Source organism: Corythoichthys intestinalis, chromosome 10 (assembly GCF_030265065.1).
Source record: "Corythoichthys intestinalis isolate RoL2023-P3 chromosome 10, ASM3026506v1, whole genome shotgun sequence".
Classification (NCBI taxonomy): domain Eukaryota; kingdom Metazoa; phylum Chordata; class Actinopteri; order Syngnathiformes; family Syngnathidae; genus Corythoichthys; species Corythoichthys intestinalis.
Genome location: NC_080404.1, coordinates 11806109 through 11831960, shown reverse-complemented (window position 1 = coordinate 11831960; position 25852 = coordinate 11806109). Strand labels below are relative to the sequence as shown.

Below are 25852 nucleotides of genomic sequence, written 5' to 3'. Positions count from 1 at the left end.
ACGCTGAGGTGGCAAAATCCCCAACCCTCGTTGCCCTGACTACAGTAACTCCTGAATCCTCCTGTCCAATCCACAAACAGACAATAATCCCTAACAAACACTTCTTCCTGCCCTCGGCCCACCCCCCAAGAGCCTTCAAAAGACTGAATGTTTAACTAAGCGTTGTCATTTTTCCCGGGAACCTTTTGTTGACGTGTGATATGGTGACCTTGAAACATGTTAATCTCCTCGCCTGAGTCTGTGTTTGTTTCGCCTTTCTGTTTGATTTCGGTCGACCCGAATAAATTGTCAACTTTTTCTAGGTGAGCCTTCTTTAAACATTTGAAAATGGAGTACAAAGGTTTAAGACTAAGGTGAATGCGCGGAGCTTGGCATTCTGGCCGGATTGTCGGGGTCTCGCCGGCCCGGGTCGTTGAAGCTGCACCAACACGGGTCCAGCGCTTCGGCTGCTGCGATTCCGGCGATCTAGTTAGAAGGTCAGATTCTTTCAACACTATTACAAACTATCATAATCATCTTTGTTTTCAACCCTAAATTGAACTTTAGAAAATGAATGTTTGAATGTGTTTTATTCATTGATTTATTTAAAAAAAAAAAAATCTACCCAAACACTTTTTTTCCTCCCCAACAGCAGGTGGTGCTACACCCTGAGCACCCCACTTCCTGCGCCACACTATGCTTAAATAATCTGTGAAGTAACAATATTAAACATAGTTCAAGTTTGGAACACTACTGTACCTTTGAAATTCTCTGGCCTGTTGCCATTATCACTGTCTTGTTGTGTTTTCCAGAGCGTGCAGTGAAGCAGGGCATGATCCACTCACCTAAGCAGTCATCATTGCGTTTGCAATCGCGTAACCACCTCCTTCCCTCCACTCCCCTTCCACTCTCTGACAAAATCAGACAACTCGGACTTCATTCAACCAAATTGTAGTAACGTGCCCCTTACACATACTCAGTAACGGTAACAGCGTTGCAAAGATGGAAAAAGTAATTAATAACATTACTCACTACCAGTGTTGCCACAGATTACTTGAAAAAGTAATTTAATGACTGATTACTGATTACTCCAAGCGGCATGGAAAATGAATGAATGAATTACTGATTACTCCTAAAAAAGTAATCTCATTACTTTATTGATTACTTTATTATCAAAGTAACTAAGTTACTTTAAAATTTAATTTATCAGTTACTTTCTTCCAATTTTTCTCCCTTTGTTGTCGGTCACGCCTCATAAAGTACCTAAGTATTAAGGCTTAATGTTCGAGTTAGCGGGGGATTTAATTAGTCGATGGAGTTGATTTTAACCAGCTTTGACTCCTACTAGCTTAGCCACTCCAGAGCCCTGAAACTAGCAAATACTGTAACTGACAAACTGCATGGAATTTGTTGAACTCAACTCCACCGACTAATTAAACCCCCGCTTACTCAAAGATTAAGTTTAATATCAAAAATTCTGAACCTCGGTTTAGGGTGTATGGTTAACAGCATATCAGTGCCAATGTAAAACACTGCAAATTGACTGCACAATAATCAACGACACACAAATGAATTGAACAGTGCAATAATCAGAAATGTGGGGTCGGGCGCAAATACGTGTGCACAACCCAGATGTGCGCCCTATACACAAGCGGTCAATTTGGCCACAAAACATGGCAGAAACTAAACAATTTACACTCAATCTGACTTACAACACATCCCAAAAAGGCTATACGAACATGTCAATAACAAAGTAGTACAGAAACGCACAGACACTAAGGAAACTAACTGTAATCAGAGTACTGGTTTGAAAAAAATGAACGCATTAATTGCTTGTTACTGAAAGAAATTAATCAGATTACAACTGACAACACTGCTCACTACTGAAATAAGTAATGCCATTAGAAATGCTGTTATACTCTAACGCCCTGGATGTAATCATACTGGACTGTCTCAGGAAATTAGAATACACAATATTCTAATTTTTTGAGACAGTCCTGTGTATATATACAGGACTGTCTCAGGAAATTAGAATACACAATATTCTAATTTCCTGACTGTCTCAGGAAATTAGAATATTGTGAACATGATATGTTATACTAGAATGTGACACAGGTTAAAACAGAACGGAAAGAAGACATGGCCAGAAATTGCAGAAAGGACGGACAGAGACAGTGACATTCAGCCATAAGACCGTACAACAATTTTTCACCTCAGACAAATGCTCCTTGCCTTGATCTATGCACTATGATGCGTATTATGGTACAGATCCAGCATAACATTAGCCAGATGGAGAGGGCAGAGAATGTACAACTGCACTTATCCAGACTAGATGTTATAGGGAGTAATGTTTTAGTGGTTGTGGAGAGAGGGAGGGCAAGAGGGAGGAAGCGAGAGAGGCACGGTCCAGAGGGGCCTCACACTTGAGAAGGGCCTCACACTTGGTGTGGCTCACTCATCAGCTGACATGTAGTATCACCTGTCAAAGTACTTAGATAATTGGATATGAGAGGGATCACAGACTTGCCACTATAACCAATGACACTGTCAGCAGTGTCATTGAGAAGCAGCATCTTCTTGGACAGAGCAAGAGACCGAGGCACAAGTAAATGTATTTTGAGATGGATGACGGGACAGAAAGGAAACCCATCGCAAATCACCTGGCGTAAAGATTATTTCATCTCACCCAAAGGAGAGCGGTGGTCACTTCGAGTTGCATGTCATGTAAAAGACTAAAAATAAGCCTGACTTCCTGGAAGAATGCCAATATATTCTCCCTCTAATAGGACACAAAGAGCATGAGTGTGAAAAGTTTATAAGTCAAGCTCTGCTGAATAGCTGTGCACATTCCACAGGGCAAGACGATGGTGTAAAACACAGATAGGCCCTCATGAATAAAAATTTTAAGAAAACTTAATATTTTATCATCATGAGATTCACGGAGAAGGAACAGATTGCTCCCACCTGTTGACCAAGACCAACTAGGACTAAAGGTGTAGTATGTATTTTTTCTTTCCTTTTTTTAACGATTCCTCTGCTACTGTGCAAATTTTTGCCCCGAGAAAATCCGTAGAATACTAAATGCAACATATATTAATTCTATTCAAATGACTCTTCATCTAATGGCTCACCTCACCATTTGCCCTTACGAGCAGAAGCAAATGCTACTGCTCCGAGCACAGTTATCCAGGTTGCCTCGAGTCATGCGAGTCCTGCACACAGCTTTTCCACTCAGCATACTGATAGAGATGTGTGTTCTGCACTACATATATTCACATTAAAAGCATTATTTTTCTTGGTCTTTGGTTGGACTCCGACCGAGGTTATGAAAAGTTCCAGTGATCATGAAGGGGCACAACGTAATAACATGGGTGTTAATCTCAATGGACACTGCAATTTCAGACTGTTTATGGCCTTGGCTACACATGAGAGGCTTTGCATTGCATTGCACCGAAGGGGTACAAAGCAATACATACACTGACAGTGTTTACTGGCCTCTAGTCGCCAGAAAGGCCATCTGTCCTCAAACATCTAAGTGACCACAACAAAATTCAAATGCAGGCATAGCACAAATCCTTTGTACAGCCGACCCCAATACATCCACGATATTTCCAGAATGATAAAGCAAAGCAACTTTACTTATATAGTGGCTTCCGTAGACAGGTGTCACAATGCACTTTACATTTATGTTCACACTAACACATTCATACACTGCTGCTGCCATGCAAAGTGCTGCCAGACCCGCTGGGAGCAATTGGGGTGAACTGTCTTGCCCAAGGACACAATATGCGCAAGGCAGGGAAGGGACTCCATTCCACAACCTTTGGGTTGGGGAATGACTACACTCTCACTGAGCCATACCGCCCCCATAACCCCCATTTATCAGCAGAAACCCCCACCTAGGTACCTGTGATTTTCTATTTTCTATGCCTAGTAGCATAAAATAACTATTTTCTGTAACAAAACCACAACAAAGTATGTGTCATATTAAGATAAACAGTGATACCTCTACATACGAATTTCATTCATTCCAGGACCTGGCTTGCAAGTCGAAATGGTCGTATGTTGAACGAAACTTTCCCTTAAGAATACATTATAATTCAATTAATTCATTCCACAGCCCAAAAACCTATGCTAAATCCTTAAAACATACTGCTAGAACAATTACAAATCGCAGTTACACGTAGCAAAACAAATAAATTATGAATACAAATTGGATTATTAAGAAATTTAATGCTGTAATAACAAAAATTAGAGATTGACCAATGTGTTGTTTTTTTTTAGGACCGATACCAGCTATTAGTATCACTACCAAGGGCTTGATAACACATTTTTGGAGCTGATATTCATTTGCAATAAACGTGTAAAAATTGGTGTAAAAAAATGAATAATGCAAACACTGAACTTCATTGAAATGCCTAAGGCATGTTTGTTGACTCACACAAATAAAAAATAATAGCTCCAGAAGTGCCTGAATTTTTTTATACCCAGAAACATCTCTTATAAGTTGAATAAAAGGTTGAATAAATAGCTCTCTGAAAATGTTCTACAGAAACTACAATATAACAAAAATACATGGAGTTCTCAGGCTCAGCAGCACCTCTTGTAAAGTTAATTAAAACTTATTTAATAACTCCTGAAATTTTCCCTGATTTTTTTTTTTTTTTTTTTCGCTAATAATCGGCCTGGCCGATATACGGTTTATCTTTAACAATAATAATAATAATTAGTGCTGTCAAACGATTAAAATTTTTAATCGAGTTAATCACAGTTTAAAAATTAATTAATCGTAATTAATCGCAATTCAAACCATCTATAAAATATGCCATATTTTTCTGTAAATTATTGTTGGAATGGAAAGATAAGACACAAGACTGATATATACATTCAACATACTGTACATAAGTACTGTATTTGTTTATTATAACAATAAATCGAAAAGATGGCATTAACATTATTAGCATTCTGTTAAAGCGATCCACGGATAGAAAGACTTGTAGTTCTCAAAAGATAAATGTTAGTACAAGTTAAAGAAATTTTATAGTAAAACCCCTCTTAATGTTTTCGTTTTAATAAAATTTGTAAGATTTTCAATCGAAAAAATAAACTAGTAGTTCGCCATTGTTGATGTCGCCGAGCGGTGACATCACATGGGCTCCCTGCCGTTCTTCCACAGTGTCTTTAACTATGCAAGGTAGTGATTGAAATACACCACAAGGTGTCAATGGCGAGTTTTAAATTACTTAGAAATCAAGCCAATGAGTGTGTTTTGTTCCTCGACCGACGCCGTAGTTCCCTGTTTACTTGTCCATCTATTGTACATCATTTGAGGGCTGGCTTTACAACGTACGAGACCTCTGATCGTTTGTATATTGTGACTGAATATTGCCATCCAGTGTATTTGTCGAGCTAAACAAAAGCTAAACGAAATGTTTGAATAGTTTGTCCAAAGTCTGAGCATCATTAATACAGATAGAAGCGCTTTTCTTTTTGTGAACATTATTTTTTTGAGAGATAGGAATATTATTTTTGCTCTCTATTCTGTCCTCAATGTGTGTGAGTACACAAATTGACAGATCGCCAACAACAGAAGCTCCAAAAAGGAATCAGACATTGAGGCAAAGTTGAATGGGCTTTACTATAGTCATCAATTCTCTTGACAGGGGCACGTTTCTGACTATTGTAAAACTGAAAATAATAAACATTGTACCAATAACTTGCACAAGTCACAAAATAACACAAATTATACACACACGTTTCCATTTGAGCAGTAGCACTAGCCAATTAGCTGACAAGCAACAAATAATGTAACCACATTGCACCATATACTGTATGTAAATAAAATTAAATGTACATCACCAATAATTACACAATGCTCATGAATATATACAAAGAAAGAATGCAACTCACAAGCGATCCATGTATAAGAGACAAACATTGTGATGAGACAGCGAGAACTGCCACTGAATACTGGATGCAGACGTTAGCTGGTCTGTATAGCACTGTTTTGGTATGAGTTTGCGGCGACATATAATCACGTAAGCAGAGCGTGCTGAAACCCATAAAATCAGTCGCACCCAAGCGCCAGCAGAGGGTGAAAAAACACCAAAAAACACAAGTAACAAGTGGACATGACACTGTGCTGTCATTTTAATCTGTTTGAGCGGGGCATGTGCGTTAAATGCGTCAAATATTTTACCGTGATTAAAAAAAATAATACATTAATTACTGCCCGTTAACGCGATACTTTTGACAGCCCTAATAATAATGTAAAGAATCGGGTTCTAATTTGTAGGTTGTGTTTTGCATGCTGTTCCTGATGTCACGTCTTGGAAGTCTTGTTAATGTTTTGTGTTGGTTCATGTCGGATTCTTTTATTTTGGTAGTGGCATTCTTCCTCGATTTAACTTTACTTCCTGCTCTTGCCAATCAGGCTGGTCATGTCCACAATAGGCAGAGTTTGATTTTTGAGGCTGGGGGGGCACAACATGTTGATGAATCCGAAACGCAGTGTCAGCAATATAATTAACTTACAAGAATATTTATAATAATAAGTTGAAATTGAGCCTTTTTTTGTTTCCCATTATTCTTGAGAGGAATTCTAAATCAGGCTGCTGAGGACAGCTATATATTTCGCCAAGATAGTCATCCATTGAATATGGTACGTCCGCCGGTGTCGTGCCAATGTAGTTACACCCGTCAAAAATTGTATCCCCTGGGCAGATTGCACTGCACTGATTTGCTCGATTTCCATGTTTTGGTGATTGAAGGAGATAGTACCCTTTCTCGTAGGCACAGTCTAACTGTTTGTATTACTCTAACACACCCAGTATAAAATAAATAGCACTTATACCATAGTTTGAAGAAAACAAGCAGAATATAGGGCATAAAAGATACATGAACACCTTCTTATCACATAAGCCCAACGTATGCGTCATGAGCAAGATTAAGGCACCAAGAATCGCAATCAGTTCTCCCGGACAGTCCACATCAAATGGCGGGACGGTCTGTCCCAACACAAGGAACACAGGAGAACGCCCAATATCCAACTGATAACATGACTGACAAGACTTCAAAAGCCCCTTTGACGCTGAGGTGGCAAAATCCAAGACCCTCATTGCCCAGACAACAGTAACTCCTGAATCCTCCTGTCCAATCCACAAACAGACAATATTCCCAAACACAACCTTCTTCCTGCCCACGGCCCGCCCCGCGACAGCCTTCAAAAGACTGAATGTTTAACTAAGCATTGTCCTTTTTCTCAGGAACCTTTTGTTGACATATGATAGGGTGACCTTGCCTCCCCGCCTGAGTGTTTCTGTTTCGCCTTGCCGTTTTGATCTCAGTCGACCTGAATAAATTGTCAACTTGTTTTCAGTGAGCCTTCTTTAAACCTTGCAAAATGGAGTCAGTCCAAGAGGTTAAGACTAAAGAATGAATACGCGGAGTTTGCCCTTCTGGCCGGATTGCCGGGATCCCGCCAGCCCAAAGGGCCGTTGGAGGTGAGCCAGCACGGGCCCGGTGGTTCGGCTGGCGCGATTCCGGCGGTCTGGCTAGAAGGCCAGATTCCTTTATGATGTACTTATCTACGAGGTTTTAAAACATGGCCCATACATTACAAAAAAACTCTGTCATATAAAATAACATATGTACTCAAAGTAAAAAAAGGCGATGTTTTACTGATTTACTCGTAGGATGACCGATAACTGTTGTTACTGTAATTCCTGTGTGGCGTTTCTCCAGTTCAATAAGCGGCAATGTCCAAAATATATAACTGTTTTTTTTCTGGCTTCAATTGATTAAGTTGACATAACTAATGGGTGTGTGTGCGCTTCCGCAGCCAGGCGATCCAATTTTTGACGAGGGTAACTACATTCACAATACACCGGTGGTGGATCTGTTGTACAATTAGCGTCTTTAGTGGGGCAAATTGAAACTGCTCACCATTTTGGAGGGGCTCTCTGGCGTTGCATGGTCCACATTTTCAATTGTTGGTTACTGCTTAGTCGTTGTTGTCGCTTTTGAAAGCTTAGGTTTGAAAAAATGACGTATATCCATCTTACATCTTCGGTCTTCGGGTGGTTTTGGCTAAGCAAAGCAAATGACCGTCTAAGGTGCTAGTCACATGATCTGTTCGAAAAATAATTTTGACCCAAAAAATAATTTTTTTTTTGTTCATTTCATTCATTTTTGTTGTTTTATTGCTTTACAACTTTTATAGACGATACACAATTAATTTTAAAATCATATAAAGGAAAAACAATTACATGCAATGACACGTTTCGGCCATCAGGGGGGGCCTGGCCCCCCTTAAACTCCGCTTATGCTGTCCACCTGTGACCCTATGTAAAAATAGTCTGCATCCCTGTGTCGGTTTGTCTGCTATCCTGCCACGTCCTACGCCACATCCTTTTTTTTTAACCACGATTGATGTTTTTGAACCAAGCCTTTTGTTTTTGTGGAATTGACTCAGTTGATTGGTGTCCAGCTGTTGCTGTGATTTTTTGTATTCTTCGTTTTTTTTAACCTTATGAACTGGAAAATAAACTTTTGTTTGAACTGAACTGTTGAGCATTTGGGTCCTTTGGTGCATCCATGTCACCTAAGCAATGTGACTGATGACAGAGTGGGAGTGGTACGGTAGAGTTTTTACTTTCTTTTTTCATATTGTTGTTGGCGTCGGCTACGGCAGACAGTAGCCATGTTGTATTGCACAAGTTCTGAAATAAAAGATTGAAAACCTGATGAAGCTGGTGATTTCTTTAGCAATGTTACAATAATAGTAATTGTCACCTTAACTTATAAAGACTGGTGAACGGTGGTCGGAGGAGGACCGAGATCGTAGACATTCTATGGCCGTATTGTCGAGCCAGTTCACTGACACACACACTACATGCATATTTTCTATCATTTCCATTTTAATTTCAATGGTGAGAGTCACCTTTTTTCACCACCTGCACTGACCTTCTTGGGATCCATGTTGATTTCTCCCACAAGAAAATCCACCGTGCGTCTGTCTTGTGGGAAACAACGAAATTGCGATGCTGTCATAACTCGTCATATTTCGAGCATGTCGTCTTATGTCGCGACATATGACGAGTCAAATTTTCCGTCGGATGTTGAAAGGATCATATGTCGATGCGATCGTATCCCGCTCAAGGTCCCACTGTACAATGTGTATATTTTTTCTTGTCATGTGATTTATTTTTTACAGTAAACCTCAACTGGGGTGATCATAAACAGCTTAAATCAGTTAATATTTGACTCTGCTGAGGATCAACTATTTACCAAGCTACTTTCAGCAGGCACTTTTACAACAGATTTTTATTTGAGCAAATGAATCATTTGCAATTAAGTTTTGTCCCTGTCCCCTGTAAATGTCGGTAGCCCACTGTACATGCAGCTTACTTTGTTGGCTTGATAAGTGGGCTGCTTCCCAGGCGAAATGAAGGCAAGTCTTCCGTCACTGTCCCCTTTCGGAGAAGAAACTTTTCTGTGAGGTCAAATCCTGGAAAATCGGAAATGAATTCATGCCATATTTGTAGATTTTAATGTTGCCTTACATACAATGAAAGCGTTCTAGTTCTCTACATACCTGTGATATCCAATGGTTCTTCTAAGATATCAGAAAATCTGAGTACATCTACATTCAGTGAGGGGCAGGAGTGATCTAAAAAACACCAAACAAGTCTGAGATTGGCTGGTATTTTAACTTGAAAACAAGTGTGCATTTGAATTTAATAGTGAATTCTCGATTTAATATTAACCACAGTAACATTTGAACCCGTTAAATGAACCAGTGGTGGCTTTACCCAAGTGTGAAGTTTGGATACAGAGGTAATGAGTGGATGCGGAGGGATGAACATATCCTGCTCTATTTCTCCCAAAATTTCCAATTAGAAAACGGTAAATACAGTAAAGTCAATGGATCTGTTGCTAGTGTTTTATTTTTAAAGCATTGTCACTACACTCTTTATTTCAAGAATCCAATTGTTGTCGATAAAAAGTGACCTGGACTGCCATGGCCACATGTGTATTGGGGTGATGTTGAGTTTTTCAATCTAGAGCTGCAAATGGCTGATTTGCTGCTGCTCTGTTCAAACAGATGTTGCTTGGTTATTTACCATGCAAGAATAAGTGGTGGTATTTATGGGCTTTACTTGTCACTCAAAATACCATAAATTACATTTCATAGTTTTGTATTTTATATAAACTGTTTGAGGCAGTCTAATGTGGCACAGTACCGCACACTTCAGCATTTCTTAAAAATAATGTCCAACAATATAATTATTGATCCTAAATCATTTGCTATTCAATGCATCTTTTATTTTTCACACTTTTACACACAGGTGCCAGGAAGAGTGAGAACCCCAAAATCCATACTGAATGGAGACGGCACAGAACAAAACAGAAAACAGGTGAGTGGGACCAAATAGTAAGGAACTAAACAAACAAGAAGTAAAACTCTCAAGAAACAAGCTGAGGTTGACAAATCAGCCAGTGCAAAAACAGATAAACATTGCAGATTAGCTAAATTACGAAAAAAAAAAAAACTATTCTGCACATTTTACATGAAAAATTAAGAAAACCATCAATGTACCTTACCTGTTCCATCATTAACGGCCATTCCGAAAATACAATGAGTTAAGTGTACAGTCCAAAGAAAAACATTCCATTTTAGCAAGCAGGTCATGGCTCTGGGACAGGAAACTGTATCCTTGAAGACCTTAACAGAAGCACAATACAGAATTCAATTTTAAACCCACTGCTTGAATTTGAAATGATTTCCTGTCAGTCTGTGTTATCATCAGAGAGTATTCAAAAAAGGAGCCTAAAATCACTTTTATGACACTCTTTGTTATTTTTCCTCAAAAAGTCTTTTAATATTAACGGTCCCGTAAAGTCATGTTCATTATTTGTTTCTCAATGTATGAGATTTGTTTGAAGATAAGTACATGAAATGTGCACAGACTGAAATCCATTTAAAGCTGAATCGTTAGGTTTTGCAATAAATGCTTTTTCACCTACACAGCAGGCAGGACTTTTGGACAGGCCTAAACGGTATCTACTGACGTCAGTAAAATCTTAGGTTTTGCCTCGCCTCCCACTATTTAATGACTGAACGCAATTAGTGGCTATTCAGAACAATTGCATCTAGGCCTGAACGATGTTGGAAAAAACTATCAATGCAATTTTGGGGGGGATTCTGATATATTGTTATATTGTATTGCTATATTAAAAGGAGAATAATTTTGACCAGATAACTTGAAAAGCTCTGTTCAGCTGATCATCAAAAGCGTTTTTAGCCCTGATTTAAAGGAGCTAACAGTTTGAGCATACTTCAGCCCTTCAGGTAACTTATTCCAGAGGTCAGGAGCATAATAACTAAATGCTGCTTGGTTCTTGTTCTTGGAACATACAGGAAACCGGTTCCAGACGACCTTAGGGGTCTAGATGTTTCATAGGAATCTAACAAATCAAGCATGTATTTTGGTCCAAGGCCAATAAGTGTTTTGTAGACGAGCAGTAGTATTTTATAGTCTATCCTTTGACTCACTGGAAGCCAGTGTAACAATTTCAAAACCGGTGTAATGTGGTCCAGTTTCCCTGTATTTGTGAGGACTCTGGCTGCAGCGTTCAGTAGTAGCTGCAGCTTCCTGACTGATTTTTTATCAAGACCTGTAAATATACCGTTGCAATAGTCCATTCTGCTGAAAATGAATGCATGCATAAGTTTTTCCATGTCTTGTTGAGTCAGAAGCCTCTTAATTCTGGCTATATTTTTTAGGTTGTAATAAACAGATTTAGTGACGGACTTTAGATAGCGATCAAGTTTTAGGTCTGAGTCAATAATTACGCCAAGGTTTCTCACTTGATTTGTAGCTGTAAGTGACATTGTGCTAAGGTGCTTGCTTATCTTTGACCTTTCCTTTTTGGGCCAAAAATGATCACCTCTCTCTTATCCACATTTAATTGGATAAAATTCTGGCACATCCATTCATTGATTTGATGAATGCATTTACTCAGGGAGACTATCAATCAATCAACTTTTATTTGTATAGCACATTTAAAAATCCGCCAAGGAGACCAAAGTGCTTTACATAGCATAACACAGCAAAATAAGTCAACTTTGAAAGATAAAACAAACACATAAAATAAAATAAATAAAAGACGAGGTCATAAACTGTCATTGCACATTAAAAGCTGAAGAAAAATAAAATGTTTTAAGGCGTGATTTAAAATCCGTAAGTGAGGGGGCCTGTCTAATAGTAAGTGGTAATTGGTTCCACAGCCTGAGCGCCATCACCGCAAATGCACGGTCACCCCTAAGCTTCAGCCTTGATCTTGGGACTACTAGAAGCAGGTGGTCAGCTGATCTGAGGGTTCTGGTTGGACTGTAAGGCTGAAGCAGTTCTGACAGATATGGTGGCGCAAGATTATTTAAACATTTAAAACCAAATAATAATATCTTAAAATGTATTTGGTAATGTACCGGGAGCCAGTGAAGAGATGCTAAAATCAGGGTGATATGTTCACGCCTGCGGGTTCTAGTTAGGAGTCGAGCAACAGAGTTTTGTACAAGTTGCAGACGGGCCAGTGCCGCCTGACCGACAACGGCATACAAAAGAATTACCGTAATCCAGCCGAGTTATGACAAAAGCATGAATCAATTTTTCATATCAGACCGTGAAACAATAGATTTCACCTTAGCAATCTGGCGAAGCTGATAAAAACAGTCCCGTACAACCCAAGAAATCTGCTTCTCAAATTCAAAATCAGAATCAAATTGGAACCCTAGATTTTTGACATAATTCTTAAGAAACGGAGACAATGAACCGAGGTCGACATTCAGGGAGGCCTGGCTACTTGGTTTGAACACCATGACTTCAGACTTGCTGTCATTCAAACTTAAAAAATTACATGAGAGCCACGACTTTATATCGCTGAGGCATTCAATAAGTTGACAGAAAGTGCCATTTTGCGCCATTGGAAAATACATCTGACACTCATCAGCATACAAATGAAATAAAACACCATGTTTCCTAAAAACAGAACCAAGAGGCAATAAATAAAGCGAAAATAAAAGAGGGCCGAGAACAGATCCCTGGGGAACCCCGTGTGGAAGCGATGCCTTTTTGGACATGATATTGCCCATTTTCACACAAAAACTCTGTTCATTTAGGTAAGACTTAAACCATTCAAGAGCGACACCTTGAATACCCACACTGTGTTCAAGACGAGAAATTAAAATCTCATGGTCTACGGTATCAAATGCTGCAGATAAAGCTAAAAGAACTAAAACAACAAACTTGCCAGAGTCTGTTGCCAGAAGTACTGTATATCATTTGATACTCTTAAAAGTGCCGACTCAGTGCTGTGGAGGGATTTAAAACCAGACTGGAATGGTTCCGAAATCTGGTTTTCTTCCAGGAATGGTAGCAGCTGACTATAGATAACCTTTTCTAGTATTTTAGAAATATATGGAAGATGAGAAATGGGCCTAAAATTTGAACAGAGGGTGGAGTCTAGGCCTCTTTTCTTCAATAAAGGTTCTACTACTGCATGCTTAAAGTCACATGGCATTGTGCCAGTAAGGAGACTACAGTTAATAATTTTTAAGATGTGTGGAGCAATGACGTCAAAAACCTCTTTAAATAAGCGAGGGGGAATTACATCGGAGGGTGAACCAGAGGGCTTTATATTATTAACAATGTCTTCGACCAAAGAAGGAGAAACTTGCTCAAACTGAGCGAAAACAGATGAACAGCGCATGGGAACGGAGGGATCATTGCAAAATGGTGAAATACAGGCTCTAGTTGTACCAACTTCGTCAATAAAGAATTGAAGAAAGCGGTCACATTTTTCATTCGATGCATCAGGATCTAGGGAAATTGGAGCATCGAGGACGGAATTGATAGATTTGAAGAGAGCACGGGGATTATTACTACTAGCAATAATTTCCGAGAGGTACTTGTGCTTCTCAGCTTTCACAGTCTTCTGATATTTCACCAAGCAGTCTTTTGGGGACTAAGGGACTATAATCATGTGGGGACACAGAAATGTAGAGTTGTGTGTCATCTACATAGGTGTGATAGGAGATGATACTGATACTGTTCCATAATCTTAGCTAGGGGAAGCATATAAATGTTGAATAAGCATTGTCCAAGATTTGACCCTTGAGGGACTCCACACGTGAATATGGTTCGTTCTGACTGATGGTTTCCGATTGACATGAAATCCCTATCATGTAAATAAGATGTGAACCTCTGAAGAACAGTGTCAGTAAGCCCTACCCACTATTCTATTCTGCTGAGTAGTATGTTGTGACAACGAGAACAAGAATAACCTAGAAAATTGCTGTCTTTATTAATCACTTCATTGAGTGAGTCCACTCAGATTCACTCATGCTTTGACGCTCACGCTACCGAGAACACCCTCTCACTTACACAATGAATGAGTTAGCACAGCACACTTAAAAGTGGGCTGCAAAATTAACAAATGATTAACACATTTGTGCTTTTGATCGTAGAGCTACTGAGGCTTCTCTGACCAGATCAAAGCAACAAACCTGTCAGTCATCGGAAACGTTAAGTACCAAATGCCAGCTGCAATGGTGACCTAGAAAAACAGTTTGGTTGCACTTCTTAGTTTAGGGAGACTGAGAGGCTATGGCGCTGTACGAGCATGAAGCAGGAAAACATGAATACATTTTTTAAAATTAAAAACCCGAACCTTTTCACCCGATTGCGATCCTCTGAAAAATGGCGCGATCGGCTCGATTTCCGATCACGCGATCGGATCACGGACATCCCTAATTTATATAATTCAGTTTAATCCAGGTTTGCACAATTTCTGCTTTTATGAAGTAAAATAAAAGTTTATATGTTAAATAAAATGAAAAACAATTGCACATTCTGCGAGCTGCACATACGTACATTGCGATGGTGACGTTCAAACGATATATATCAGCCAAGCCTAACTGCAACTTCCTTATTCACTACCGTGCAAATTAGAAGCCTCTGTCCCCCAAACACATTCCCTCGGATATTTATGTATTTTATGTTATTTGGAATTCAGAGGGCCGGCAACAAGCCCCACAGCATCGGCAGAAAGTCTTATTTGATTTCATTTTGAAGCCTTAAAATAAACACTTTTTTTTTTTTTTTAAGGGATCCACGGAAAGAAAGACTTGTAGTTCTTTAAAGATAAATGTTAGTATGAGTTAGTAGTAGTAGTAGTATGATAATTTGATATTGAAACCCCTCTTGATGTTTTTGTTTTTATTAGTGCTGTCAAATTAATCGCGTTAACGGGCGGTATTTATTTATTTATTTTTTTAATTAATCACATTAAAATATTTGACGCATTTAATGCATGCGCGGAATGACCCACTCATGCATTGCCTCAAACAGATTACAATGACGCCGTGTTTTGCACATTGAGAGCTAAGAGGCAAAGAAAGGCGAGTGGACACAGGCGTTCATTGGACCGCGCCGTTTATTGGCATAAGCTTCGGCAACTCCTTCACAACAAGCATAAGTATAATTTAGTGAGAGCACAAAAAAAAATAACATTCCCATCTCTCAAAAAAAAAATTATGTTCACAAAAACAAAAGCGGTTCAATCTGTATTAATGAGGCCCTATTCTCACACAGTTAAACAACAATGCACATCGTACTGGCGTTCCCAATCAAAATAGCTATGCAAAATACACATAAAACTTACTCAGACTTTGGTCAAACTGTGTTCAAACATTTCGTTTAGCTCAAAAAATACACTGGATGACAATATTTAGTCACAATATACAAACTATCAGAGGTCTCGTACGTTGTGAAGCCAGCACTCAAATGACCGTGAAGTACAATGGATGGGAACTACGGCGTCAGTCGAGGGCTCAAACACACTCATTGGCTTGATTTCTTTGTAATTTTAAACTCACCATTGACATCTTGTGGTGCATTTCAATCACCACCTTACATAGTTAAAGACACTCTTTTTTTTTCTCTTTTTTTTTTCTTTTTTTTTTATGTGACGTCACCACTCGGCGACGTCAACAATGGCGAGCTACTAGTTGATTGAAAATTTTACAAATTGTATTAATACGAAAACATTAAGACGGGTTTTAATATAAAATTAATATAAATTGTACATTTATCTATCTTTTAAGAATTACAAGTCTTTCTATCCGTGCATCCCTTTAACAGAAAGAATGTTAATAATGTTAATGCCATTTAGTGAATTTATTGTTATAATGAACAAATACAGTACTTATGTACAGTATGTTGCATGTATATATCCATCTTGTGTCTTATCTTTCCATTCCAACAATAATTTACAGAAAAATATGGCATATTTTAGAGATGGTTTGAATTGCAATTGATTACGAATAATTAATTTTTAAGCTGTGATTAACTCGATTAAAAATTTTAATTGTTTGATAGCCCGAGTTTGTATACAATTTGTAAAATTAGTTTAACTAGTAGGTCGCCATTGTTGTTGACGTCGCAGGGCAGTGAAGTCAACAACAAGCATGTGATCTTTTCGACCCTTTCAATTTGAACCCGAGTGGAACATTTATAACCAGGACAGCACTTTCGATGTTTCACAAAACGAGCAGCAAAAGCAAAATGAACAGGAAAGACGGGATGAGAAAAAAAAAAACTGTGTTTTGCCAAAATGTGCCACACCTGCGAAACGTCCTCCAAGAGGCGAATTTGACACCCAAAGTACTACCGTGACCTTTCAGCTTGTTTTGTCTAGATGCATACAGAAAAAACATGCTTAAAATGCCTTAAGAAAATACGTAAACGTAGTAATATCACATAAGGGTTGTATAAGTACGTTACGGCAGGGGTCCCCAACCTTTTTTGCACCACGGACCGGTGTGATTTGGGTCTTTTTTTCACGGACCGGTGTCCTGTCAAATTTTGCAACCTTATAAAATTTTGCTCCCAAAGCTTTTGTGGCGGTGAAAAAAGCCCTATTTTATATTCAGTTAGACTCTCAATGTTATCCAATGGTGCTAAAAAACTATTTACATCATAAACATACATGTGCAACACGGAAATGGCGTAAATTAATGCTTAACGACACGGCGAAGTCGTTAAGTGAGAGGGCTACGTGGAGTTGTTGTGTGCACCTGACATGGCAAACGTAAGTTAATATTCCTTTCTTTAAAGAAAGTTTGTAGTGTGTACTTTGAAATTGCTGCATTCGCGGTCCTTTTTTAACGTTACACGCATGCCAACTTTGTCAGAACACCGGCAATGTGCGGCAGAAAAATACAGCAAATATAAAATAGCATTTGTTTTTAGCCCCACCTTGTTAAGTGCAGGGAAAAAATACAACTCACCCGCTGAATCAGTGAGAGGCCTGAGTTTGTTTCGTTGAGACGAGATGGTCCCGAGATGGGAGAGTGAGAGAAGCTAGCATCACAAATACACTATGTTGGAAATTGTAGCACAGTTTTCAGCGCGCTCCTAGCGATGTCAGGATATTCGGAAATGACTTTAATCCAGAACTTCGGTAGAGTTGTTGTTTCAAATGTACGTTTAAGTCGCCGTGATTTGCGATCTCTACAAGCTGATATTCCTGTTCCACAGACATGCTCGAATAACTCTGTTTATTCACATACGGGTCACGAATTCACTCCTTCGCAGTTCGTGGGTCTTTAGTGATTGGGAAGTAGCATAAATTTTGTTTTCTTCGAGGTTGTATGCACATCTTCTGGCTCGTCAGGTTCCCTTTTCCCCGTAAAAAGTCTGTCCAAAGACGTCTGTTACTCAGTCATTCTAGTGTGGGGGCTAATTATTTCCGGGAAGAAATGTGATTGGCGACGACCTACGTCATACGTTATTATCGAGTCCAAGCGCGCATAGACATACAAAAGAGATTTAGTGCCAGCAGCCCAATCACTGCATTTCTTTGACGACCTCCTATCCTGTAGTTGTATATCTAGAGTAGACAGGGATATTGGTGTGTTAAGCGGCACAGGCCAAAGTCAATTGGCCAGAATGCAGTCGTTAATAAATTATTTATTATTTCTGCGCGGCCCGGTATCAAATGCGCCACGGACCGGCCCGGTCGTTGGGGACCCCTGCGTTACGGGACTAATATGGTCAAAAGATAGACAATCTGCTTTACAGCTACCACAAGAAAACAATGCTTTAAAGTATGAGAGGGAAACACATGCAAAAAGTATTTTGAGGCAATGAAAAGGTAATAAAGAGTCAATTAAAACACAAATAGTAAGTATTCGCCAGTTTTAACCGATGTGCGCATGCGTTGGACGTCTCGCCGCGTAGATGGAACTGGAGTAACTAGGTCGTGTTCGTCTAGTGACAGTGACAATCTACGTCATCACCTCAAGCCTCTATTGCTCGCATACAACATGGCGCCGCCTATCAAAAAGCCATTTTACATGACCTTTAAATAAGAGTAAATAGCAATGTCATTATTGTTATTTATCAAATTTCTATGTGTATTTTTAAATGCAATGTTGTGGATGCATACGTCTCAAAAGCCAATCAATATCAAGTCAAATTCATTTTAATCATTTACTTCATTATAAAGTAAGACTCATTTAATAAGATTCACCGTACTACTATGTTTACAATTTAAGAGTAAGGTCTTTAAGTCACAAATGGAATTTAATTGTGGAATTCCATTTGTAGGATACCATACACAGAAACCTGTTAAAAAAAAAAAAAAAAGTCAAACGCACACATTATGTGATGCGGAAAGTACAGCACTGTTCTCTTTGTGTATTCTTAGGTGATTGTTTTTATTCCCTGCACTCTAGTTGTATTACAAATGAGAAGTATTTCACTCCATGATGTCTGATTCTTGTAGCATTTTGCTAATGCTATGAGAGCATTCAACTTCGCTGTAACGCACAGCATTAAATCACTACTGTTTTGATCCGGGTGCTGTCAACAGTGTTATGATGAACAGCCTCGCATACAGTAAAAGGAGTGAACCTAGATACTTCAACTTGTGAGCAAGTGCAGAACCATGTGGCATGATACCAGTGACATTGCAATAATGCCAGTAGCCGGAAGGCAAAAGATAGCTTCCAATAAAGTCAATGAAACATCATATGGAACGTAGGTATGCAGAAATACCTTTTCTTCACTGTAATGTTTCACTTAAAACAAACATTTCTGACCAAACATTACAATGTTTCTCATACACTATACAGGGAGTTAGGTTCATGACATTTCATCTGTTATACACTGAAAAGGATGCAAAGAAGTTTGAAAATATTTATACTTATTGATGTAATAATGCTCAAAATGCTATTGAAATGGTCTAAACGTGCAGCAATATTTATGCATTTGTGGGGCCCTTTGGTGTAGTATGCAGCACAAAGTTGAATTTTGTCATAAGGTATTAAAGGTATCTAAAATAAATAAATAAGTGATTCACACCAAAAAAAAACTATTTTTCCAACACTAGATGAGCATGGGAACTCGTTTAAAACAGACCTAAACATTAAGGCTGCAACAACTAATCGATTAAATCGATTAAAATTGATGAATAAATTAACTGCCAACAAATTTGATAAACAATTTTTGCTGGCAACTATGAGCAGTCCCGTTTGGGTCTTTGTTTCTGTGTAAAGTGAGGCTGCAAGCGCAAGCGTAATTAGAGCAAGAGAGAGACAGTTCACTGCTTGTCTGCCACACTCAGTTTGGGTTGCTAAATCAAAAACTTTACAAAGTTTCGAGAGTATGATTGTCTTTTGTGTTGTTAGATCCAGTGTACCTCTTGCAGAGGTGAGTAAATTCATTTTGATGAAACATTTCTACTTTGCATGGAGAGCTACTGTATGCTAGATGGAGATTATGCTAATTAGTGTCTTAAGTGTCTGTTTGTATTAATTTGGAAAAGAATATTAGCACTTGAGTTATTGTTAGACAGTAAAGTTGTCTAACTAAAAAACACACACACACTTAAACCCGTTAATATACAGTAATAGTTTAAGGTCTCCTTTCAACACAAGCTCCCATTCAAACTGTAAATTGTCATACAAGAGAGTGCTTTGAAATAGGATTTGGATTGCATAAATGAACAATTATTTGATAAAGAAAACATTCATTGCAGGATGCCTCCTCCTTATTCAATTTTGTTGTTTAGTTTGTGTAAAGAAAATAAATGACTCATTGACACAATTTATGGCAGAAAACTCAGGTGACTTGAAGTTTCGCTCTGAGACCCCCCAATTTGGCCAAATTTCAAAATTGTGACGTGATATGTGAAATGTGTGATACATCATTGGAAAGCTTAAAATCTCAATTTTCAGGGGGAAGAAAAATTTTGAACAGGAGGGCATAAAAAAAAAAAAAATAAATAAAATTTAAACAGCAAATCCCTAACTGGAGGTGAGAGCATGCAAGAGCATGATTAAAGTCACTATTATTTTAATGAGAAATTATCACGTACTTACCTTGTTTCGATCCAAAAACTCCATGTAACGTATCATCAAGTGTCAACACGCAGATGTGAATGGCCACAGCCGGATTTTGTGGGGATTTTATGGGTTAAACATGGTAATATAACAAGGGGCGCAATGCAGAAATCGCAGACATCAAGTAGAGGTCGAGATGTTCTTTTTCATATATTTACCCTTCAAACTTTTTTTTTTTTTTCTTTTTTTTTTCTTTGTTTGGCTCAATTATTTATCATCTAACATATCGGGGAAAATGCGACAGTAACAAAAAAAAATTAAATTAAGCCATAGTTACGTATGAGGTGACTTATTTACAGACACCATTTTTTTCACTGTGACGTAATGTGTTTTAAAGTTTAAAAATATGTGAGTGAATAATTTTTTAAAGTCGTTTTTTTTTTTTTTTAAATGAAATATTAGACATCAATTATTGATTCTAAGCTAAAAATGACGGAGATTTTGAATAATAAATATAATTGCTTACTGTAACTTCTTTTTATGGCTGGGTTGAAACAAAAGCGGTTATGCGACATCTGTGAACGGGGGTTTTCAGGGTAAAACGTACAAATTACAACTAGTTTGGGGGCTTAATGCACCATGAATCTGCTATGGCAGCATATAGACATATTGTTCTATCGAACACAACAGTTCTTTTGACTTAAAATACAGCAGTTTATTTTAAAGAGGAGTGCAAGAGCAGAAACGGCTTTTTCGGTCTTGTCTGTGTTTTCGGCCTACTGTATATCAGTGTTTTGCCCACAAGACAAAATATCAGCGGCACATTTTGTTTTTTTAATATAGTGACTCTTGTCTTAGTTGTGTAATGTGAAATTATTTTTATGTTTTATATTCAGGACAAGTTTTATGTACTTAAAACAGTACAGTTGTAGACTATAGTTAAGTCAGAAGGTTGTAATATATTGTTTTTGAAAGAAATAGTCATCATTTATTCTTCATTGTTACTTACAACATCCTTAAAACAACTTCAAGTTAAATTGTGAAGGTAATTTAAAATAGTGTCATTCATCAGACTGATCGATTAATTGTTTAATTAATCGTCCGATTAATCTGTTATAGAAAAAAATAATCATTAGTTGCAGCCCTGCAGCCCAAGTATGCGCTATAGAGATTGAAAACCAACCTTGTACTGTCGCCTCTCAGCAAGGAACTTTTAGCCCTTTGGCATGATGGCGCTCAGGGGTGATGTGACAACTTGAAGTCAAGCATGGGACAAGTAGCACTACAGAGGTATCACGTTCCTTGTTTGTGAGAAGGCGTGATGTTATTCTCAAAACACACACAGTCTATACTTGAAGCAAAACCCCACGTATGTCTACATTACATTTCTATGCAGAAGTCCAATACTGTGTTTGTTTCCATGAGCATACATTGTATGAAAGGTTTTTAAAAAAAAATGTTTGAACATTACGTTATTGAGTTCTATTCTGCCACTTTGGCCGTCTCTAACATAATGACAGCGCTCAATATTGACCCCCTCCCTCTCAAAAAGTGTTTCTGCGCGCGATCGGTGATTGGCTACCTGATTTAATTTTGGTGGTACTAGAAACAGCGGTAAATGTTCTCATGTTTGCCGACATACAGTAAATCATATTCATTCGTAAGCATGTCGGTCAATTAAATTGGTCAAAACTAACATTTTCATGCAGTAGGCTATGTCCGCTTAAAAAAATAAAAATAAAAAATAAGCTGGTCGCTAATGTAATTTAATGGGCTTTGACGCGCAAACGTAGGCTATTCATTCAATTTTTGAAACGTTCATGAATAAGTCTTAAGTACTTACAGTTGCAGGTAAAGTTTCCTCTCTAAGGTAATGAGGAAGACAACGCAGCAAGCAGAGCGTAATCCATGTGAGATACCGATCAGTCCCGACTCCGGGTTTGAGGACTTGGAAATAAAAGTCACAGTGGGATCGCCTGCTGATCGAGCTCCTTATTAGTTACAACGAAGTGGCCCTCCCACTGCACTGTCATTCCACGCAGTGGGACATTCAGCAAAACAAACACAGACTACAAACTCACAAGTCAGTCAAGCGTGCGACCACACAGGTATATAAACAGTGTATAACCATTATGACACGTTGTTATTTTTTGTTATTTTATTTATTTAAAACAAAAAAGTTAAGATTAGTGGAAAATTAAAAAATACTAATATTATTTGGCAAGTTTCCCGTTATGTCATTTTATCAAGTTATATAGAAAAATATATAATATTTTACAATATTAATGTTTAAAAAAGCATGACTAAACGCAAGTTTAATACTATTTGCAGTAATGTTGCTGATATGTTACCAGGATGTAACTCAGACAGACCACCAATCACAGACGGAGTTTGACTTTTGTGGGGGGGACACACATGTTGATGACCCCAAAACGCAGTGTCAGCAATAAAATGAACGTACAAGATATGTATACCGCAGTTTTTGGATAACCAGCAACTACTTTTTCCCCTCAGTTTGGATCGTGCGGCTTATAGTCCAGTGCGGCTTATTTGTTGATTTTTGGGGGGGTTTAATAGGTAACACTTTATTTGACAGCGGAGTCATAGAACTGTCATAATTATGACATGACACTGTCATGAAAATATATTAATTCTTATGACAGATGTCATTAGGTGTCACCCGCCGCATTTCGTCACTAACTCCATTTAAGTCCAGCTGTGATCTTAACCATCCATTCAAAAGTGAGATCATTTGTCGGATGACACTAAATGACATCTCTTATAAGGATTAATTAATGCTCATGACAGTGTCATGTCATAATTTCTATTGTCTTATGACAGTCTTACGGCGCCACTGTCAAATACAGTGTTGCCAATACCATAACTAGGAATTATTGAAACAACTGGAACAGTAACTGAAGAAATAATTAGCACAGAACATGATTTTTGTTTGTCATTTACATTTGTAGCGCTGCAATGCATGCTAGGAGGCATGTTGAACACAAAAGTAAAAAACTAAAAAAAAATTTTTTAAATAAATAAAAAAAGGAATTAATGAAACAACTGGAACACTAACTTAAGAAATAAGCACAGAACATGAATTTTGATTGTTATTTACGTGTGTGGCGCTGCAATGCATGCTAGGAGGCATATTGGAAGACAGCAGTGTTGACAGCAGGTGGCAACAGCGGTTGACTGTCTTCCTCAAAGGAGCAGTGATGGCCAAATAAAGCTTCTTTAACCCTTTAAGGTCTGGGCCTATTTTGTCTGATTTTGCATGCCTTTGAAGTTGCCTTTATATTTCAAAGAAAGAATTGTTTACGATGGCCTGGTTTGGTCCCTTTTTTTGTGACACCTTGAACTTCATGTCCAAACTGTTGTTTCCTTCACTGACCAATTATAAATCATCATTTTGGGCCCAAAAAGACCAAAAATTCCTAAATCATTTTGTCAATTTTTTTAATATTGATGTCCAATTGACAACCAAACATGCGTAACGAACCGTTTTGAAACATTATAATATTTATTCAACATGTTAGGATGAACATTCAACCAAAAAAATTTAGAATAAATAGTCTTATACTTGACAATTCAACATAAACAACAGGTATAGCCATAGGCGTTTTTTGCCTTTATACATGCTCTAGTCAAAACAGGTTATATACAGCAGACCAAACAGTGAAAAAATATATACCATCTAACACAAAAAGTGTTTAGAGGCCATCTCTTTATGAGTTTAGGTATTGCGGCCCATCACCTGATGAAAACTATGTACACACAATCAAGCTTCTTGAACACACATTTATATACACAAATTGAGAAGACTGATTGTGGGGGGGAAAAAAAATATATATATATATATATATATATAACATTGGGGGAAAAAAGTATTTTCAAAAATATTTACAATAAACAAGTTAAATTTTTTTCAGGCATGCCACTCCGAAAAGCAGTTTCGTCCTGGAATTAGACACAGGGTGACATCACACAGCCCACACTTCCATGGGGTGTCGGTCCTCTTTCCACCCTTCCATTTTCATTTCACTTTACTTTCATTGTCACTATAAATGTACATGAAAAAAAAGTCAGTATTTATGAAAATAATAAGGTGTAAAATAAAAATATATTCAGCAATAAATAATAATGGAAATCTATATGTATGACAATAGAAAGAATAGCATAGCTGAATATGTGCTACATCCCTAATCTTCATATAGAAAGAAGAACACCACAATTATAAATTCCTGCCTTGGATACACACGGTGCACGTACGACTTTGATCTGAAATGCACATTTTATTATTATATACACAAACACACACTTATATTGCATCAAAATTAACTTTGTCTTGCAATATCAAAAGAAACTTTCAAAAGAAACTTTTTCAGCATAAAAAAAAAAAAAAAAAAAAAAAAATGAGTTGGCTTACCTCTGCTCGTCGATGGCGCCACCCACGTGTTCAAATCCGTCACTATCTTCACTCGAGGACTCTTCCGAAGAAGACGATGATGACGAATTTGGACCATCCTCTTCCTCAAGTTGATCAAAAAGCACAATTGCTTGCGCTAAATTTAGTTTTCCTTTCATTCTCAAAGTCACACAAAGTCGCTGCTCGATCCGAACGGCCGTCGCTCGCCACCTCGCTGCTTCAGAACACTCCTCCCTCTCGTTCGGTGGAACCTCGCACGGCAGTTATATTTATAAAAAAAAACGCATTTTGTGCTTCCACTGTGACTTCGAAAGGGTTCGTTTGATTTGTGTTTTTTTCATGGAGCTTCCGTTTTGAAAAAGGACAAGAAATGATGGAAAATATAGACATAAACAAATGATCCATGCAGCGTTTTAATGTTTTTTTGAGAGGACAATAAAACTATCAAACTTAAATGACAATATCTCAAGTTTTAGATGGTCGATTGACTTCAAATAATAACGAGAGTAAACCACAACTTCCGCACTTTAAAACGAGACCGACCAACGGGATGTGGGTGACGTAATTAAAACGTGAGGGCGCTTCAAAGACGACGTGCGCTGAGGACGCGCCGGCGCGTCCTTCGACTCTCAAGGGTTAAGCAATGAAGCTTTGCAGTCAATTCATGGTGGTTCATTGGTCTTATGACAGTCTTATGACACCACTGTCAAATAAAGTTGGTGTAAATATCCCAGAATAAAGTGAGGAAAGCTGCGGCTTATTGTCCGATGTGGCTTATCCATGAACACAGTTTTTGTGTTGAATTTGGTGGGTGGCGGCTTACAGTCAGGTGCGCCTTATAGTCCAAAATTTACGGTATATACTGTATATATACATCTAAACACCGTTCGTGTTCAATCCTCGGTTCAAGCTGAGTTGTTGTTAAAGCTTTTGAAAGCTTAGGTTTAAAGGAATTCTAAATATCCATCTTGCCTCCTCAGGTGAAGTTTTGGGTAAGCAAAGCAAATGACTGTCTCTAAAGTGCTTGTCACATG

At 38.1% G+C, this 25852-nt stretch overlaps 1 protein-coding gene across 1 annotated transcript in view; it reads right to left on the bottom strand.

Moving 5' to 3' along the window:
- LOC130923322 (collagen alpha-1(XIX) chain-like) overlaps positions 1–22352 on the bottom strand; it is a 343167-nt gene extending 320815 nt beyond the window's left edge. Inside the window, exons 1-4 of the mRNA XM_057848955.1 lie at positions 22233–22352; positions 10585–10705; positions 9575–9649; positions 9388–9487 (exon numbers count right to left, since the gene is read on the bottom strand). Of these exons, the coding sequence (XP_057704938.1) occupies positions 9388–9487; positions 9575–9649; positions 10585–10672 (263 nt within the window). The 5' untranslated portion in view covers positions 10673–10705; positions 22233–22352. The remainder of the gene's footprint in view (positions 1–9387; positions 9488–9574; positions 9650–10584; positions 10706–22232) is intronic.
- Positions 22353–25852: the final 3500 nt, after the last annotated feature.